Below are 20,862 nucleotides of genomic sequence, written 5' to 3'. Positions count from 1 at the left end.
TTGATCCCTGGGTCAGGAAGATCCCCTAGAAAAGGAAATGGCAACCCACTCCAGTATTCTTGCCTGGAAAATCCCATGGATAGAAGAGCCTGGTGAGCTACAGTTCATGGGATCGTGAGTCAGACACAACTTCCTGACTAAACCAAAAAATTCTCAACAACACGATTTTGTCTGGAAAGAGAACACTCCTTTGATGAAGCTCCTGTTTGATGGCATTCGGGGCGTGCTTCAGGTTTACTTTACATAGGCCCTTCATTAAGCAGATGCCGGTATGTATTTGTCGTTTATTTTAGTGTGTATCCCACCAGAATGTAAGCTCCTTGAAAGCAGGGGCTTCTCTATGCACAGATACATCCTCAGACACCGGCACTTTGTAGGAATGTAATAAATGTTTTGAATAGACACAGATATGAAGATAATAACAATGAGAAAATTGTCCTTTAAAAGTTAAAGGATGACAGTATTTCTAAATAATGCTCTTACCACATTGAGCTTTATGTGCCCGTTCCCTATTGTTAGCTGTGCCTATACTAAAATGAAATATGATGTTCTCTAAGGAAAAAAAGGTTTATGTCTCCTGAGATGGTAACATATTTAGGCAATCTTCAGAAAGAGATGGGCTAAGAGTCCAATGTAAAGAAATGAAGGATCAATAAAAATTATACTCATTTGAGGAATGTTAAAGTTACAATTCACCTGTTTTCTTAAAAAATAAGTAGTCATATCTCATAATGCATTTTAAAAAGCACATTTTAGAAAGACCTCTGCTTTGGGTCAAGAAGGAGCATAAATTAGCTTTATTAAAGTTAAAAACTTCTGCTTTTCAAAGGAAATGTTAGGAGAATAACACAATGATTTATTAGAGTATAAATCACAGGCTGAGAGAAAATAGTTGCAAATCATATATTTGATAAAGGACTAGTATGCAGATTATATTAGGAACTCATAAGGCTCAATAATAAGATATCAAACAATACAACTGAAAAACTGACAAAAGTTTTGGACACTTCACCAGAGAAGAGGTACAGGTGGCAAACAAATACATGAAAATATGGTCAACATCTTTAGCCATTAGATAAAAGGCAAATAAGATATCAATAACATATTTTAGTATTCTTGCCTGGAAAATTCCATGGGCAGAGGAGCCTAGTGGGCTACAGTCCATGGGGTTGTAAAGAGTTGGACAGAACTGAGTGGCAGAGCACACAGGCACACATCATATTTCAGAATGATTAAATTAAAAGGACCAATCACACCAACTGTTTGTGAGGATGTAGGAGAACAGGAAACTCTCATATACTGCCAGGGGGAAATGTAAAAGGGTACAGACACTTTGGAAAACACTGGTGGTTTGTTTAAAAAAGTTAAACATACATCCATATGATCCAATCAGTCCATTCCTAGATATTTACCCAAGACAAATGAAAGCATATGTCCATACAAAGACTTGCATATGAACATTCACAGAAGTTTTATTTATGTCCTAGCTGAAAACAACCCAAATGCCCATCAACAGAGGAATGAATAAACATCTGTGGTATATCCATGCAATGAAATACTACTCTGGAATAAAAAGGAATAAACTACTGATACTCACAACAACATGGATGAATCCCCAAATAATGAGCTGATTGAAAGAAGACAGACCCAAAAAGTATAACTGTGTGATTTACATAAAACTCTAGAAAAGGCAAACTCTTAGTGACATAAAATGGATCAGTGGTGGCTTGGGAGTGGAGGTAGGAGAGGTCCTGGAGGAAGGGATTGCAAAGAGTCCCTACAGGAGTTAACTTTTTGAAGTGATGGATAAGCTCGTTATCTTGATTACAATGAGGGTTTCACAGGTTTTTAATGTCAGAATATATCAGGTTGAACATTTTAACATGTGCATTTTATTGTATGTTGACTATACCTCAACAAAGTGGTTAAAAGGAAAAAAACCCACACTTTAAAGGCCATAATTGTACCCTTACTATAAACTGGATAAAAGCACTAATACCCTGATGATCATCTTTTTTCATTAGGTTAAAAAAATAAGACTAGGACATTGATAACTTTTTACAAGTTACAGTCTTGGTTTCCTTAATTTTACGTTGATAAGGATAACTCCCAGCTTGTAGGACTGTTCTGATTACTAGTGTCTATTTTACTCACCATTGCACTCCCAGGGCCTAGCATAAAATAAACACTTCATAAATATGTCAAATTAATAAAAGCATGTGCAATATTAGCACAGTACCTGACCCATGGCTGGAATTCAATATATGGAAACCAATAATGGAATACAAAGAGGAGAAGTTGGAGGAGGCAGCTCTCCTTACTTACCCTCTGGAATGAAGGAAGCCCGAATACATATAACACATGCAATGTGTTAATATTGCTTTGAAAATGTCTCTAAAATTCTGATTCCATTTTTTTTTCTTTTCGGCATGAGATATTGGGTTGTTTCTATGAAAAATACACCTTCAAGGTGAATTTTGCCCAAGCTTGATATTAGTCATATTATATGTTTGTCTTATGTGTCTTATTACTTAACAATGAACAATTTATAAATGTAAATCCTTTTGATAAGGCAAATGTTTAGAAAATACTTCAGATGCTAGTGATTCCAGTATACTTTCATTATGTGTTGCTCTCCAGGTAGGATATTAATCCACACCTTTAAGTTTTGACAGCTTATAAGCACACCCTTCAATTACTTCCCAAAGGGTATACAGGTTGCGATATCTTTAAAAATGAATTGTTCTTTCTCTACTCAGTTTTATTATGGTGCTATATAAACACTAATTTTTTCTATTCTGATTGAGAATGGTGGTTTGTTTCTGAGTACTCCATAATTTAGTCTGCTAGACTTGAGATGCATTCCATTCTGTGGAATTATTCTTTGAGCACATACATATTCATTAAGTGATCTTCATTAAATTTTTTAGTATAATGAGCTTTCAAAAATATATGAATGTGCTCAATAACTATGAAACTGAACGTAACTGAGTTCTAGCACGTCTTTTGGTATATACAGGAAGTTTTAATGTGCATGCTGTCGCTATCACAGCCATTGTAAAATTCCGTACTGGAGGGTTTGTTTTTCTGTATTTTTTTTTACAAATTAGACTATCCCAGCAAGTAGTCACCTTAGACATAAGAAACTACTAACTCTGGAATCTTATTAAATGCCTTTTTAATAAGCAAAGGCAGTTACCTTGTGCTTTGAAAAGGAGATTGTCTTCACTCAGGCTTAACTTGGTTGGGCAGTGGTCTAAAGTTGTTTCGCCTTTAGACAGCCTTATCTTTTGAGAGAACATATAGGAACGATTATTACCATATTTCCTTAAACTGTCCATGGCTGATTTATTCTTGCCTTTACCTCTGTCCCCACATGGCTATGTCCCTACTTCCCTCTCTGCCTCCCTTCGCCATTCTTCCTCAGATTTTGGTTGCTTTTCCCCACAGAAAGCACCTAAACCACAGTTTCTAAAACCGGGCTACTGAGGGGAACTTGTCTGGGGGCTCATTTCCAAATCCCAAAGTCGTATATGTTGTTAAATTTCTCAAACTGTTTTGTCTTCTGTTTCATAATGTCTTATTGTTAGTTTTAATGTAAAATAATGGCCTGTTTCCCTGTTCCCTAAATCTTCCAGCTAAAGAAAGCTCTGAACAGTTGTGCAGGGACCTTGCACCTCCCTGGAGCTGTCAAGTCCCTTCAGGGACATACAGGCCCTTGAGTTCCGCCAGTGGCCCGGGTCTGCTCCAGAATGGGAAACCGTCACACACAACGTTTTCCCCTCATGGCTCCCTCCCCATTTTTCTCTGTTAGAATTTTTGTCCGCATGCTATACAACTAGTCTCAGGTGAACTTTCTTTACTTGTTCCTTTTAAAACTATCTACAGCGCTATAAATCCTGCCCAGAACATTTCTAATCCTAGTTACTTCATGAATATTCTCAACCCTCTTGCTTTCTCTTCCATGGGGAACAAATGCATGATAACGTAATTTTAGTGATACTTGTAAATCAAAGGAAAATAAAAATATTAAATTTTGAAATAGAATTAGACATTTCAAAGAGAAAGAGCCATCGATGTCAGAAGTTTGTTCATACTTCTCACGTGCATCTCATTCACAGCCCTACTTTTCTTAAATTAAAATTACTTTTCTTTAAGCTCTGCCATTGAAGACAACTACAAATAATAACTCTTTCAGCTACCTTCAGTTTTATTTGGTCATAAGTATTGTGATTCAATTCTACTATTGATGGGTAAAACATGTAGAATTTTGGCTATAAGACTGATAAAATTAGCTTTTCTGGGCTAACCTAAGTGCTTACTAATTTTTAAGCAACTGTTATGTAATAATGAATAATTGTTAAAAAAAAATTGGTAAGTTGCTGCTTGCTTATACATGAACAAATATCCATCTTGAGTTCATGGTAACTGTGATTTCTGTCTTGACCTAGGCAGACATAATACCTCTCAATGAAAGAATGTATTGGTTGAATGAATACATGAGTTGTAATGCCCTGTGTTAATCTGAGGGGCTCTACTTTTAAACTATATAGTGTATATAAGCAGATAAAATGGACTAAATCCCATGTTAACTTACCTTTGAGAGAGGTTTCCAGCTGAGATCTAGATGCAAAAAAGTAGATGGTATATCAAAAGGAATTTCAATACTTTCTTCTTTCTTTTTCTCTGCCTGTGGTTGAGGGGTTAAGGCTTTCTGTGGTCTGATATCCCAAAAGCATATTGTGCTTAAAAAAAAGTTTACAGTTCATTTTTTAACTAAGTACAAAGAAGAGGTATAACCTCAAGACTACCATTCTCGCTGCTATACATTAACATTGTGATTATGGCTATATTTGATATCTCCAAAATTAAGATTTTAATTAAATGGGACTATTTTACATTTCATATCTTAGAGAATTATAAAGTTTATAGGATTATTTAATGATTTTGCTAGTATTGAGACTAATATTATCATACATGGCAATTGAATTTTCGCAACTGACGATCTTTTTCATGATGCAATCTTTTTTGAAAAAACGTAACAACTTTATTGAAATATAACTCATATACTGCAAAATTCACCCACTTAAAGTATACTTAAAGTGCTTCCTTGATGGCTCAGTGGTAAAGAATCTGCCTACAATGCAAGAGATGTGGGTTTGATCCCTGGGTGGGGAAGATCCCCTGGAGAAAGGAATGGCAACCAACTCCAGTATTCTTATCTGGAGAATTCCATGGACAGAGGAACCTGGTGGGCTATATAGTCCATGGGGTCGCAAGGAGTTGGACACAACTGAATGACTAATACTTTCACTTCACTTTCTTTCACTTAAAGTACAGAATTAAGTGGTTTTTTATAATATACTCATTGAACTGTGCAAACCATTACCAAAATCAATTTTAGAAGATTTTATATCACCTCTCCCCAAGAATTTGTGTACAGATTACCAGTCATTCCCCATTTCCTTCAGTCCCTCCCACTAGCCCTGACCAACCACTAATCTCCTTACCGTCTCTACAAATTTGTCTATTTTAGACATTTCATATAAATGGAATCATACAGTATGTGGTCTTTTGTGACTGGCTTCTTTCACTTAGTATGTTTTTGAAGGTCATTCATGTTGTAGTATATATCAGTACATCATTCCTTTTTATTGTCAACTAATATTCCATTGTGTGCACTATACTACACTTTATTTACCCCTTCATCATTTGATGCACTGATGAATGAATAAATAAAATTGGGTTACTTCCCTCTTTTGCTATTATGAATAATCCTGCTATGAACATTTGTTGATAAGTTTTGTGTGGGTGTGGGTTTTCATCTGTCTTGGATATATATTGGGGACTTGAATTGCTGGGTTACATGGTAGCACCTATGTTTAATCTTTTGAGGAACTGTTAAGATTGTTTTCCAAAGCAACTGAATCATTTTTGAGAATTCCAATTTCTCTACATCCTTACCAGATGTATTATTTCTTTTGTCTTGAAGATCCCAATTTCTCTACATTGTCAACAACACTCACTATTTTTTTGGTCTTTTTTATTTTGGCTATCTAGTCTGTGTGAAGTGGTATCTAATCAAAAGTGATTCTGATTTGCATTTCCTTTGTTGGTGTAATATCTAGGAAATCATTACCTAATCCAAGGTCGTAAACACTTATATTTATGTGTGTCCGTGTTTTTTTCTAAGAGCTGTTTAGTTTTAACTCTTACATTTAGCTCTTTATTTCATTTTCGATTAATTTTTTAATATAAATTTATTTTAATTGGAGGCTAATTACTTTACAATATTGTATTGGTTTTGCCATACATTAACATGAATCAATTAATTTTTATATAGAGTATGAGGTAATTCTTTTACAGGTGAATACCCATTTGTCCTAGCACCATTTGTTGAAACACTATTTTCCTCCACTAAATTGCCTTGGTACCCTTGTTGAAAATCAGTTGACCACATATGTATGGGTTTATTTCTGGGTTTACCTCTTCTCTGAATCTTGAACAGTTATACAGTTGTTGGAACCGATCCCTTCTGATGGAAGAGGCTGGCCATTCATTCTGGCTATTCACTATATACATAGTGAGCTATAGATAGATGATGTATTTGCCTTCAAAGCCTCATTTCCTTGATCCATAAGTATTTTTTCAGGGTTATTGGCAATATAAAAAGAGTTAACCTGCTAAAGCATGTATTACAGCATTGGCATAAACTTCCAATAAATTAAGTTTGTTCACTTAAGGTAACTATGGTCAATTTCTGTTGCTTGTAATCACAGAACTGTACCCAATACATGACCACAGGGTTAATTAATTCAATTTTTTATGCCTTCATCTGCCATTCCATAGCTGCTTCTGCTGCAATCAGTGCCTAAAGCTTAAGGTGTTGTGATTTCTATTTGGAATTGTAAAGTTTTGCTAGTATCTGGATGTAGATAATACTATTCCCATTCATATGTCCTATTTCACTATGAATTTTCAGTTCTATAAATTGAAGGATATAAGTTTTAAAAATAAATATTTTTCAATATAGTTACTGAATTATTTATAAAAACACTTGTAATAAATGTTCAATAAAAAATGCAAGACTCTTCCACCTTCTAAAAGAAACTTTCCCAATTAAATGTTGTCATCTTCATAAATGTAAGATAAAATTGAATATAAACAAACATTGCAAAATTTCAAATATGTGACTATGAAGAACCAGAATAATTATGGATAATGTTTATACAATATTACCAATCATGAAATCTAGTTCATTCTTCTTTTTACAATATATTCGTATCCATAAGAAGATTTTTTTAAAACCAGCAACAATATAGTTAGTTAATTAGGCTTTAGTTAATTAGGCTTAATTGCTGCAACAAAGATTATTTAAGGAACAGAAGAGCACAATAATCTAATAAGCATCAGATAAAGATATTGTTTGAAAACAAATAGGTAATGATTAAAATAAGACATACCAGTCTGCCGAACAAGTGACAAGTTGACAGGATATTCCACTTCGATTTTCAAAGACGTTTCCCAATCTGTTAATCTATTTTTAAAAATGCTAGAAATAAGTTCTGTGTACCTAGAACAGTGATGACTTTTTTCTCAAAGCTTTTTATGTTAAAATTTTTTCTTCTTTAACATTTTTTAAAAGAACATAATACAAACACAGAATTTGGGAACTGGAAGGTTTTGAAATCAAGTATAATTCTGACATACATCTTTTCCAGTCCTTTTTCACAGAAGCATTTTTACATTTTAAAATTAGTTTTAGTTAGTATGAATATAAATTTCCATCCTAAGATTTTTCAGTTACTGCAATTTGAAAACTTACCTATGTAGTCATAAACCATTCTGGTTTTTAATATACAGATGATATGCCATAACTTCATTACTATTATTATTAGAAATGTAATAGAAATGTATTAGAAATGCAGAATGTAATAGAAAAGCAGAAATGCATTCGGTTTTTCACTGTTAATTATGGAGCTGAACATAGGTGCTTTTATGAGATTGTTAAGCAGGTAAGATCAATAGATAAGAGGCTTGGTGTTAAATTAGAGACAGCATGCAGTGAATGCTGGGCACCTGCATTCTTTCAGTAAGTAGTGGCACAACTCTGCTAGCACACAGAGGAGTCCAAGGAAGGTTAGTGGCTTAGAGTCCTGACGGTCCACGTTTCCAACCAGCCAGCTCTCAAAGGAGGTTAAAGATTTTTTGTGGCAACCTATGACAGCACTACTCTCAAATCAACAGGAAAAAATGACTTTTCCCAATACCCTATCTACCCGATAGAACTGATGGGCAAAACGGAAATAAACAGTAAAAGTAGGGATGGGAGAAGAATGCAGGTGCTGCAGTGGTAAGGTCTGCTGGCGTCACAGGAGCGAGGACCCTGGAAACCTGGCTGACTCTGCTGTGTGGCCTGAGCCCAGTCAGGTTCAGTTACAGCTGTCACCTTCCACTGAGATTGATAAACAAGCAGGAACCCATGTTTCCTTTCCCTCTAATAAGGCTTCCCTCTTGTAGGAACCTCAAGACTCCAGACTTGCACTTACTCTGGCGCTTTATGCATTAATGATTGAAAAAAAAACAAAATATAATCATATTATGAAAGTTTGAGAAATAGAAGTTTTTAAAATCAAATATAATTCTACCTTATATTCTTTTCCAATCTTTTTCATGGATATACTTTGACATGATTTGTCAAGATACATATGTGACTGTGTATCTTAGGATATAAATTGGATTTCTTTGTATAAATTGGATTATTTCTTCATATAAATTCCCCAAATTTTGTATTAATGGTCAAAAACTTTGAAAATGTGAATGATTTGAGAACCACATTGGCTAACTGTATTCTAAAATTTTTATATTGAAACCAGTAATGTTAGAGTTTATTGATTTCACCATTTCATCTTTTCTAACACAAGATAATACTTGAAAGTCTCATGTAAGAATTAAATAGGTCCAAAAGAATACATTATTGTTGCTTTATGATTAATTTCTTTGATTATTAGAAACTCTGAATGATGTTCCTGTTTATCTGTTAATTGTTTTTCAGTATATGTCTTTAGCTTATTTACTGGGAATTTGTATTTACCATATTTGGGGCAAATGTTTTTCTTCATTTTGCTACTTGCTCTTTATTTTTTAATTAAAAAAATTACATGTGCATATTTTAAATTTCTTTCAATATAATTTAGCTTAGAAAACTATAGATTCCAGGATTATGATATTCTGATTCATTGTATTTATTTTGGCCCATTAGAACTTTGAAAAGTAATAGTATTTTTGCAAAATCCACTTGAATACCCTGAAGGGCTAATCACCGTTCATAACTCTGCTGCTGCTGCTAAGCCACTTCAGTCATGTCCGACTCTGTGCGACCCCATAGACGGCAGCCCGCCAGGCTCCCCCATCCCTGGGATTCTCCAGGCAAGAACACTGGAGTGGGTTGCCATTTCCTTCTCCAATGCATGAAAGTGAAAAGTGAAAGTGAAGTCGCTCAGTCGTGTCCGACTCTTTGCGACCCCATAGACGGCAGCCTACCAGGCTCCTCCATCCATGGGATTCTCCAGGCAAGAGTACTGGAGTGGGGTGCCATTGCCTTCTACCTTCAAAACTCTAAGTTTTTAGAATGTTCTTCAATATTCTTATCTTTTAATTTTTCAAAATACATAATAGACCCCTAGTTTCTTGAGGGAAACATTTGGGAGGTTTATTTGTTTTCAGATTCACAAACACCAGACTTTGCAGGTAAAGCACAGAACTACAAAGTGAAACTGCAGCACAAATGCTGGGCAGTCAGCCAGACTCACTCACAGCGCAAGTGTCGAGAGTTTTCACCTATCAGCCTCACGGTGCACTCAATTCAAGACCACCTTGCAAAATGACACATTATCACATGTCACAGATCTTCAGAGTTGTCTGCTCTAAACAGCTGAAATCATAAAATTTAAATTCGCGAAGGTGTAAAATATTTGTTTCTATTTTTACAACCTTCATTTTCTCCATTTTTGTATTATATTAGTGTTGACACTACCTACATTTTTCAGTGGTTTATAAAACATGGAAGTTGAAACCCTGGCCTTCTTCTCATTCCCAAATCAGATCTTGGTTTGTCAACAGTGACAGTGTGTGATGTTTAGTTCCTGGTAATTCACAATTTAAATGCAGATAAATTGTTGACTTGAAACATCCTCTTTGAATAAAATTTTCCAAAAACCTACAAGTCAGCAGGCGAAAAGTATGAAGCCATCAAGACTCACCTCAAATGTATCAGGCAGCCAATGTATATCTGTAATTACTTTCCTATGTCCACTTTCTATTGAGGAGACTGCACAGTGTCTGATATACATTGCTTCTTTATTATTCTCTGGTTCAAGGAGAAACATAGGCTGTAAAATGTTACAAGAAAGTTACGTGCTGATTTCAGAGAGCTGATGAAGGAACTCATACTTAATGTATCATTCCAATTAAAATCAATAATTTGAAGAAATACCAGTTCAAAGAAAAACATAAATTAGTATTTCTATGTATTATATAGTTAGGTAATTAGATTATCTTCTTTCCGCTTCAGTTCCCAGGGAGCTTTTCCAGGCAATAATACTGGAACGCGCAGTGGAAGTGACTCTCTATGATGTTCTAGAAGAAAGCCTGAAGTAGTCATGTGAAGACACTCCCAGGAGCCACCATGTGGTGCACCTGTACCCATCAAAGGCCTGGGGAAGCCTGGGTCAAAAGCCAGCATCGCCCCTCAAGTATGTGAGCGAAGATGCCTTCGGATGATCCCACCCCAAGTTATCAAGCAGCCCCCTTCTTCAAGACGCCAGTCTCCCCAGATGAGGCACCAAAGAGAGTGGAACAGAAACAAGCCAACCCATTAAGCCCATTCTAAAAGCCTCCCCACTGAATCCATGAGCATAATAAATGTTTCTTTCAGAGTACACATGCACACACACACACAAGAATACTGTAGCGGGTTGCCATTTCGTACTCCAGGGGATTTTTCCAACCCAGGGATCATCTCTGCCATCTCCTGCATTGGCAGGTGGGTTCTTTACCACTGCCCCACCTGGGAAGCCCCTAATTAGATTAGCTTCTTTCCACTTCAGTTTAGTCTAAGATTTTACCTCTAAACTTTTTACAAGAATAAATGACCCATACCCAAAAGAACCAATGAGATCCCATTTTTGAAGGAGTGTTTTTTTTTAAGTGCACAGAAGACAACATCCATGGTTTCTTGGTTGGAGATCTGTGATGCTCAGGTTGAAGGACTGGGGATGGGAATGTACAAATGGTAGGTGAGTACTGAGCTGGGAGCTGAAGCATCTCTTCCCAGACCTCTTGGCAGAATCCATGGCTTCACAAGTCAGAGCATATTATTACCAAGAAGGATTGTAACTCATTTTATATGCAAGAAAATCAATGCTTGGGGGTATTCGGGGGTAGGGGAACATACCCAAACTCATGAAACTTTGATCTAGAGCCTGGATACGTGGAGTTTCTCTCCAGTGCTTTTTCAACTGCATCACTTTAGAGAATCCCTTGGCTCCTTTATTTAACAACAGTGACCACAAAAAAGAACTCCTGGGATAGACAGTACATTCTGCTTTGTGGTGTTTTTTATCAAGGGCCTCAGTTCAGTTCAGTTGCTCAGTCATGTCTGACTCTTTACGATCCATCAATTGCAGCATGCCAGGCTTCCTTGTCCATCACCAGCTTCTGGAGCTTATTCAAACTCATGTCCATTGAGTCAGTGATGCCCTCCAACCATCTCATCCTCTGTTGTCCCCTTCTCCTCCCACATTCAATCTTTCCCAACATTAGGGTCTTCTCCAATGAGTCAGTTCTTCCCGTCAGGTGGCCAAAGTATTGGAGTTTCAGCTTCAGCATCAGTCCTTCCAATGAATACTCAGGACTGATTTCATTTAGGATGGACTGGTTGGATCTCCTTGCAGTCCAAGGGACTCTCAAGAGTCTTCTTCAACACCACAGTTCAAACCATCAATTCTTTGGCACTCAGCTTTCTTTATAGTTCAACTCTCACATCCATGTTGGAGAAGGAAATGGCAACCCACTCCAGTGTTCTGGCCTGAAGAATCCCAGGGATGGCGCAGCCTGGTAGGCTGCTGTCTATAGGGTTGCACAGAGTCAGACACTACTGACACAACTTAACAGCAGCAGCAGTTCACATCCATACATGACTACTGGAAAAACCATGTCTTTGACTAGACGGACCTTTGTTGACAAAGTAATGTCTCTGCTTTTTAATATGCTGTCTAGGTTGGTCATAACTTTCCTTCCAAGGAGTAAGCGTCTTTTAATTTCATGGCTGCAGTCACCATCTGCAGTGATTTTGGAGCCCCCCAAAATAAATTCTGTCACTGTTTCCATTGTTTCCCTATCTATTTACAGCGAGGTGATGGGACAAGATGCCATGATCTTAGTTTTCTGAATGTTGAGCTTTAAGCCAACTTTTTTGCTCTCCTCTTTCACTTTCATCAAGTGGCTCTTTAGTTCTTCTTCACTTTCTACCATAAGGGTGGTACCATCTGCATATCTGAGGTTATTGATATTTCTCCTGGAAATCTTGATTCCAGTTTGTGTTTTAACCAGCCCAGCGTTTCTCATGATGTACTCTGCATATAAGTTAAATAAGCAGGGTGACAATATACAGCCTTGACATGCTCCTTTCCTTATTTGGAACAAGTCTGTTATTCTATGTCCAGTTCTAACTGTTACTTCTTGACCTGCATACAGATTTCTCAGAAGGCAGGTTAGGTGGTCTGGTATTCCCATCTCTTTCAGAATTTTCCACAATTTATTGTGATCCACACAGTCAAAGGCTTTGGCATAGTCAATAAAGCAGAAATAGATGTTTTTCTGGAAGTCTCTTGCTTTTTTGATGATCCAGCACATGTTGGCAGTTTGATCTCTGGTTCCTCTCCCTTTTCTAAATCCACCTTGGACATCTGGAAGTTCACAGTTCACATATTGTTGAAGCCTGGCTTGGAGAATTCTGAGCATTACTTTACTAGTGTGTGAGATGAGTGCAAATGTGCAGTAGTTTGAGCATTCTTTGGCACTGCCTTTCTTTGGGCTTGGAATGAAAGCTGACCTTTTCCAGTCCCATGGCCACTGCTGAGTTTTCCAAATTTGCTGGTACTGAGTGCAGCACTTTCACAGCATCATCTTTCAGGATTTGAATTAGCTCAACTGGAATTCCATCACCTCCACTAGCTTTGTTTGTAGTGATGCTTCCTAAGGCCCACTTGACTTTGCATTGCAGGATGTCTGGCTCTAGGTGAGTGATCACACCATCGTGATTATCTGGGTCATGAAGATCTTTTTTGTATAGTTTTTCTGTGGATTCTTGCCACCTTTTCTTAATATCTTCTGCCTCTGTTAGGTCTGTACCATTTCTGTCCTTTATTGTACCCATCTTTGCATGAAATGTTCCCTTGGTACCTCTAATTTTCTTGAAGGTATCTCTAGTCTTTCCCATTCTATTGTTTCAAGGACCTACATAAAAGGAACACAAAACGTGTCTGCAGCAGATGTGAAGACAGGAAATAATACTTTTTTTCTGTTGAATCTTTGTTTAGCTTGGCAACCTTGTCATATACTTTTTGATAAACTCCTGAATGGAATAAACTCGCAGGTGAAAAGTTATAAAAACTAACCTTGAGAGTGACTTTTTTACTTCTACTACCACCTGCTTTGATATTTTCTATTCGATCTGCATGTGCAGTAATATCCCACATGACAACCTAAAAGAGAAATAAATATTATTATAACATAGTTTTAGGAATTAGCAAATTGAGTCTTGAACATTTAAAAAAATCTATTGGTACTGTATGCACTCTGAGAAATCAATCACCTTGGGAGGATAATAAAAAATAGCCTATATCCTAAGTCAGCAACTTTTAAAGGTAATATAGAAAAGTTTTGTTCTCTATAAAAGCCTTTTCAGCTCTTTTTTGTGCTTGTGTTAATGAATGCCAAAATTTTTTAATCCAAGATACACATCATGCAATTCTCTCTGCTTCGGGAACAGCTCTTCCTCTGTGTGGAGGAATGTACTGATTATGGGGATAACTGCTTTAGACCCAGGAGAAAAGTCTGTTCTCCAGAATTAAGTACAAACACTCAAAATTGACTGAAAGGCTAGGAAATGATGATTTCTATTTCACTGAATATCATGGCCAATTCCAGGGCTTCCCAGGTGGTTCAGTGGTAAAGAATCCACCTGCCAGCAGGAGACCTGGGTTTGATCCCTAGATCAGGAAGATCCCCCTGGAGAATGAAACGGTTACCTACTCCAGTATTCTTGCCTGGAGAATTCCATGGACAGAGGAGTTTGGTGGGCTACAGTCCATGGGGTTGCAGAGTCAGACACAACTTAACGACTATACAGCAGTAGCAGCAGCATGGCCAGCTATGAATCTGCATATATATTGATGGTCATTTTTTGTAAAATCAGGACAAAGTAGAATGTGCAATGCTAGAATAATTTTCAATGATTAAAAGTCATTTCCATATGCTAAAAGATCAGGATTACAAAATTGTGGCTGATTTTATTTTCATCATTTGCTTTTCTAAAATATTGTGAAAAGTTGTGTCCCATTCTCAATCAGTAAAGAGGGCAGTATTTGTGGGGCTTGGAGGATGTGCTCTGGATTCTCATTATAACCACCAGTTATTGTTGAACAAAACCATGGAAGAAAATTAGTTTACTTAGATGTTTTGCTTCTCGATAAATGAGCATGGATGATGCAGTCATTTACATTTCAATCACAAAAAAGCTTTCCTAGCCACATGATAAAAGGTCATTATACCCTTGTAATGGTCAAATTCACTATATCACAATGAACTTAAACTTTGATCATAAAATAGCCATAAGCTTTTTGTTTTGTTTTGTTGGATAAACAGGCAATTGGAAGAGAGAATCTAAGTTTTATACAAATTACATAATTTTAAAAAGGTGTCAAATTATATACACATAAATTCAGTGATATAGGTATGTTTTCCAGAGAATTCTGTTTAAACCCTGGATCATTCCCTAACTCCTACCCCTAGAGAAATTTCAGAAGAGGCCTCCTGGCCAAGAGGTATTATGCCTATGGTTTTTGTTCTTCCCTGGAATCTTACATAATATATGGTTCTAGTTCAGCAACACAAATAGATCTGACCTGGTTTTCTTCCAGTTACCATATAACTGGGTTATCCTGTGGACATTTTGAGCCTAGATGCCATATCTACCACATTTTTATACCCCGGTTCCTGGTATGGTGATTGGCATGCAATTGGCATGTCTTTCCTCTGCTGAATTGAACCCTTAAGTTCAAAAAAATAACCAGTCAAAATGTATAACAGAATTCTGCCTAAATTAATAAAGAGCTGAAAAATAAAACCCAGATGTACCTGCCCATTTATGCAGCCACCAGCAATGATATTAGGGTCAGTCGGACAGAACTGGAAGCAGAAGATGTCATCTGGGCTCTCCAGCATTAACTAAGGTAAATCACCAAATTCAAGAGAGAATGAGAAAAACTATTATGATCATAGCAAGAAAACAATATTAATAAAGTCAAAAGTCTAATTTTAAAAACATGCACATGGAGTCCATTCCCAGAATTCTACCTGCGGAGCGGAAGCTGCTTTTGCTGAGTTTTATTCTGGACGTTGATCAAGCACATGAGAGCAGAGTTCTTAAGGAGACCTGGTCTCCCCTCCTCCACCCCCCGTGGATCAGTGTTATTATTTTTTAAAATAAATAATGACTATGAAGTCAGTGCTTCTGAAAAGTGTGGAGAGCAAGCTATGGGAGGTCAGGATATTTGTATGATTTATTTCCATCTGTAGATACTAGCATGGCACAGAATGAGCACTCAAAAATAAAACGTATGAACAAAAATAGATGATGGAGTTGCCAGTGATATTATTTCAAATTTTAAAATAATACAGAACCCATAAACAAAATCAAGTGCCTGGGGGGTAGGGAGGAAGCTCTGCAAGGAATATAGCAGTGTGAGGAAATAGATACACTAACCATACTTAGCATCTGTGCTACTGTGTCACCACCAAGCTCAACACCTGCATGGGTATCACTCTTCTTTAAACATTAATGACCAAAACTATAGGTTCCAAAGGTCACTGGTTTACCAGCACTGAGCTAAAGATTTCAAATTGGAATTGGGGTGGATTATCTTGGTTTATTTGGTATTTTGTGAATTCTAGAGAAAACTCTACTTTTGAAAATAAAGTCTTTTAATACTTTCTTATAGTTTTGATTAGAACAAAGACAAAATCACTTGCATTATATCATTAAGAAAATATTTGCATATCTCTTAAAAATTATTCTTCAAAATACAGGAAAGGAGAGGGTTTCTTTGCTCTTCCTATTTGCCAGGAGGTTCAGCCACCCTTCCATGGCATGGGATGGAGAGTAGTTCTACACTACTGGAAAATGCTAGAAAACCCCTGTGAGAGATGGCACCATTCTTGTGGTAAGAAGGCCAAGGAGGAAGAATGACAGAACTGTCGTTTTGATCTCAGTATCTATGATAATTAAAGCATCTAGACTCTCTAGCAGTAAAAACTGTCTCTATTCAGATGAATTAAGGAAGAAGAGGGGAGGCTAAGGCTGGAAAATTCTGAGAGAGATGGGAATACCAGACCCCCTGACCTGCTTCTTGAGAAACCTGCACGCAGGTCAGGAAGCAACAGTTAGAACTGGACATGGAACAACAGACTGGTTCCAAATAGGAAAAGGAGTACGTCAGGGCTGTATATTGTCACCCTGCTTATTTAACTTCTATGCAGAGCACATCATGAGAAACGCTGAGCTGGAGGAAGTACAAGCCAGAATGAAAATTGCCGGGAGAAATATGAATAACCTCAAATATGCAGATGACATCACCCTTATGGCAGAAAGTGAAGAACTAAAGGGCCTCTTGATGAAAGTCAAAGAGGAGAGTGAAAAAGTTGGCTTAAAACTCAACATTCAGAAAGCTAAGATCACGGCATCTGGTTCCATCACTTCATGGGAAATAGATGGGGAAACAGTGGAAACAGTGTCAGACTTTATTTTGCGGGGCTCCAAAATCACAGCAGATGGTGATTGCAGCCATGAAATTCAAAGACACTTACTCCTTGGAAGGAAAGTTATGACCAATCTAGATAGCATATTAAAAAGCAGGGACAGGGACATTACTTTGTCAACAAAGGTCCGTCTAGTCAAGGCTATGGTTTTTCCAATGGTCATATATGGATATGAGAGTTGGACTATAAAGAAAGCTGAGCGCCAAAGAATTGATGCTTTTGAACTGTGGTGTTGGAGAAGACTCTTGAGAGCCCCTTGGACTGCAAGGAGATCCAACCAGTCCATCCTAAAGCAGATCAGTCCTGGGTGTTCACTGGAAGGAATGATGTTGAAGCTGACACTCCAATACTTTGGGCCCCTGATGTGAAGAGTGACTCATTTGAAAAGACCCTGATGCTGGGAAAGATTGGGGGCAGGAGGAGAAGGGGACGACAGAGGATGAGATGGTTGGATGGCATCACTGACTCAATGGACATGAGTTTGGGTGGACTCTGGGAGTTGGTGATGGACAGGGAGGCCTGGCGTGCTGCGGTTCATGGGGTCACAAAGAGTTACACGACTAAGCAACTGAACTGAACTGAAGGCTCATTAGGGAAACTTAAGTTATACAATGCTTTATAGAAACAAAATATTAATATATTTAAGTATGTTGAGAAAACTTAATTTAATACTATAAACTCCCTCCCCCTAAACAGAACTCATCTTGAGCAGACATTGGAAATTGAACACTGTGGGGGGTAAACCCAGCCATCAGCCTATTTTATTTGGATTGCTGTGTGTTTTGGTTTAGTTTTAGTTGAGGCATTTAAAACTTGGGAGATCTCACACAAAATTGCTGGATTCTGTCGACAAGTGGGACCACTTGACAGCAACAGCTGAAGAGTACTGTCCCCACAGATGGGCTGTGCACTCTCCAGAGCCACAGTCCCCACCACTCCCCACCATCCCCCACACAGTTATCTTTACTCATTACTACCTCCTGCTGGTGATCCTTGGAATTGACGGAGTTCATGGGAAACTAGTCTCTTTGCATTTGAACAATTAGTATTGAAATAAAGCCCATAAAAGAGTTTGCTCTTTTAAAATCAATTGAACATTTCTCTTATAATATTTTTTAAAATAATATTTTTATTTGTTCAATAAACTTTTTCAATAAGCTGAGTGTAAACTTGAGTTTTGCTCAAATTGAATGAAAAAAAATTCCGAAGAAAGCCTAGCTTTATAGGGGTTTACAACCTTAAGTGATTATAAAATGATTTGCAATTAAAACTGCTAAAGATATGTGAAAGCAGTATTTGAAATTTTTAGACCATATGGATGACTCTCCTGTATTACCTGAGGATGTATGGGATCGGAGAAACTCCAGAAAAGAATCAGTGATGGTTGCAGCAATAATTTACCAGAAAAGTGGACCCTCTCTTCAAAGGACAGTCGTACAGCCACTGACACAGCTATTAGCCCTGTTTGGAACACAACTGGGAATTAAAATCTGCAGCCATTGTGCACAGAGAACTGTTTTCAGGTTTTGATTTTCTCCATAGGCACTGTTCACTTCCATTTAATGGAACCTGTGTAAAAATATTCTACAGGAGACCAAGAGTATTGTTAGAGCTGTACTGTCTAATAATACATTGGTTGCCAGTAGCCACTGTTGCTTATTAGCACTTGACTGTGGCTGGTCCAAATTGAGATGGACTGTTGATATAAAATCAATGGTACACTTTGAAGACTTAGTAAGAACAAAAGATGTTTGTTTTTGTGAGGAGAGGGCCAACGCTGGGCAGGAAAGGAGGAAGAAAGAGAGCAAGGCTGGTTCTGTCCATCGTTCCGCCCTCGCACATTCCTACCCACTTAGCTGCTAAGCACTTTAAAGGAGCTGCGTCTCTTATCTTGCCCAGTAATCAGAGAGGCAGAGTGTTGCAGGGAGTGAAGCTAGCCTTGGGAGCCCAACAAGTCCCAGTCAAATCCAGATTTGGCATTACACCAGCTGGGCAACGTGGGAGCTCTGGTCCTCTCATAAAGTACAGACCACAGTGTGGTCCCAAAAGGTAGCTGGGAGAAGAGATGAAGGGAGGGTGAAGAAAGCTCTTGGCAGGTGCAGGCACTCAGGAATAGAGACTGTCTTATTGGAAGTGAGCCAGTTTGCAACTTTACATATAAAAGCAACAGGTTATTCTGATGTCATCCCAGGAGGGAATCCCAGTCAAGACTCTGCCTCACCGTAGATGACCGGATGCCAGGAGACGCAGGTGATCATCTTCTCGGTTAGGCTGTGAAGGTCAGTAAAGGACTGGTACTCTTTCAGATGGGTATCCGTCTTATCCCCAAAGGTGCTTTCTTCTTCTGCCAGGCATTTCCAGTCATGAATAAATGTATTCATGATTTCATTTTGCTGTAGGGCGATTTCCACACTATTTTGTAAATGAGAAAAGAATTAAGAGGTTGAATGTTAGTATTCAGTGATATGTCTTCCAGCAGCTCCTCCTGCTTCATTTATACTGAAAGAAAAAAATGTTCTCCATTGTATTTCATAATTAATGATTAATACCTGTGTAAAATATTAAATGACTTACATGAAAAAAATTCATGGCAGTGTGCTACTCAGAGCCTCTAGTGCCAGGGTACGTTAGCTGACAGCCTCTGCGTGCTCAGTTGCTTCAGTCATGCCTGACTCTACAACCCCATGGACTGTAGCCCACTAGGCTCCTCTGTCCATGGGTTCCTCTAGGCAAGAATACTGAAGTGGATTGCCATGCCCCTCCCGGGGATTTCCCAACCCAGGGCTCAAACTCGCATCTCCTGCACGGTCGGCAGATTCTTTACACTGAGCCACCAGGGAAACCCACAGTAGCCTCTAACAGCATCACAATCTGCCTCAGCTTTCCGGCCAAGGTCATGCTCTCTGTGGGTCAATGAGAGCTCGGGGGCTGCAGGCTCCAGGGCTGCCGACTCTGCCCTGGGCAGGACTCCTCCAACAGGCCGTCTTCCTCTGCAGCCCTCTGTTGGGTTGGCTGAGACTTTGTCTGCAGCTCTTCCTGCTCAATCATGCTTCCTCTTCCTTCATTTTTCACAGTGAACTTCTCAGTAAATGTCTACTTTGAACTTGATTCATCTGCTTTTGGAAAACTCCAAATTGATAGAAAGAGCAAATTCTTTTAGCCATATTCAATACCAAATGATCATGTATGCTAATTACTGTATTTATCTATAATTATTATATTGGTATGTATAATAATTATACTATATGTGTAATTCAAAACAACAAATGAGAGTTTCTCAAGGGAAGATTTGGAGCTTAGAAATGTGTGTATATGCATGTGTGTGTGTGGTGGTTTTAGCTGTCACAGCATCTGGGAAGTGCTAGTGTGTTTAATTCTGTTTCTAATCTTCCCACAGTGCATGAGACAGTCCCTAAAAACGAAAAATTATCCTGCTAAAAGTACTAATAGTGCTCCTTTGAAAAACAATCTGAGTACTCTTCTTCATTTAAGGAACTCAGCTTGACAAGTTCCTGTTTTATAAGTTGCTATAATGTCTATTGTCCCTTTATGTGCTTAGGGTTGAAAACTCAGCCCACTCCCAAGGCCTCTAGGAGCTTTCCCACAATTAGAATGCCACCCAAGGTTTTACCCTGATGATCAAAAGTCCAAATAACTTGATTTTTAAAAAATAAATACAGTAAGTTGAAAGAGTGATTTTTCAATTATGAATTTCCTAAAGAAAAAAGAACCCTTTAGTTAGATGATTAAATATAAGCAGTA

At 37.9% G+C, this 20,862-nt stretch overlaps 1 protein-coding gene across 2 annotated transcripts in view; it reads right to left on the bottom strand.

The window, feature by feature from the left end:
• DNAI3 (dynein axonemal intermediate chain 3) overlaps positions 1–20,862 on the bottom strand; it is a 93,307-nt gene that overhangs the window by 40,023 nt on the left and 32,422 nt on the right. For both annotated transcript variants that reach the window (XM_069571073.1, XM_069571146.1), the window contains exons 9-16: positions 19,322–19,512; positions 18,437–18,561; positions 15,421–15,510; positions 13,680–13,766; positions 10,263–10,391; positions 7,464–7,537; positions 4,598–4,745; positions 3,200–3,287 (exon numbers count right to left, since the gene is read on the bottom strand). In XM_069571073.1, coding sequence (XP_069427174.1) covers positions 3,200–3,287; positions 4,598–4,745; positions 7,464–7,537; positions 10,263–10,391; positions 13,680–13,766; positions 15,421–15,510; positions 18,437–18,561; positions 19,322–19,512 — 932 coding nt within the window. The remainder of the gene's footprint in view (positions 1–3,199; positions 3,288–4,597; positions 4,746–7,463; positions 7,538–10,262; positions 10,392–13,679; positions 13,767–15,420; positions 15,511–18,436; positions 18,562–19,321; positions 19,513–20,862) is intronic.

The sequence above is a fragment of the Ovis canadensis genome, chromosome 1 (genome assembly GCF_042477335.2).
Source record: "Ovis canadensis isolate MfBH-ARS-UI-01 breed Bighorn chromosome 1, ARS-UI_OviCan_v2, whole genome shotgun sequence".
In the NCBI taxonomy this organism is placed as follows: Eukaryota; Metazoa; Chordata; class Mammalia; order Artiodactyla; family Bovidae; genus Ovis; species Ovis canadensis.
The sequence above is the reverse complement of the archived record's forward strand: the minus strand, read 5'-3'. Positions and strand labels throughout refer to the sequence as shown.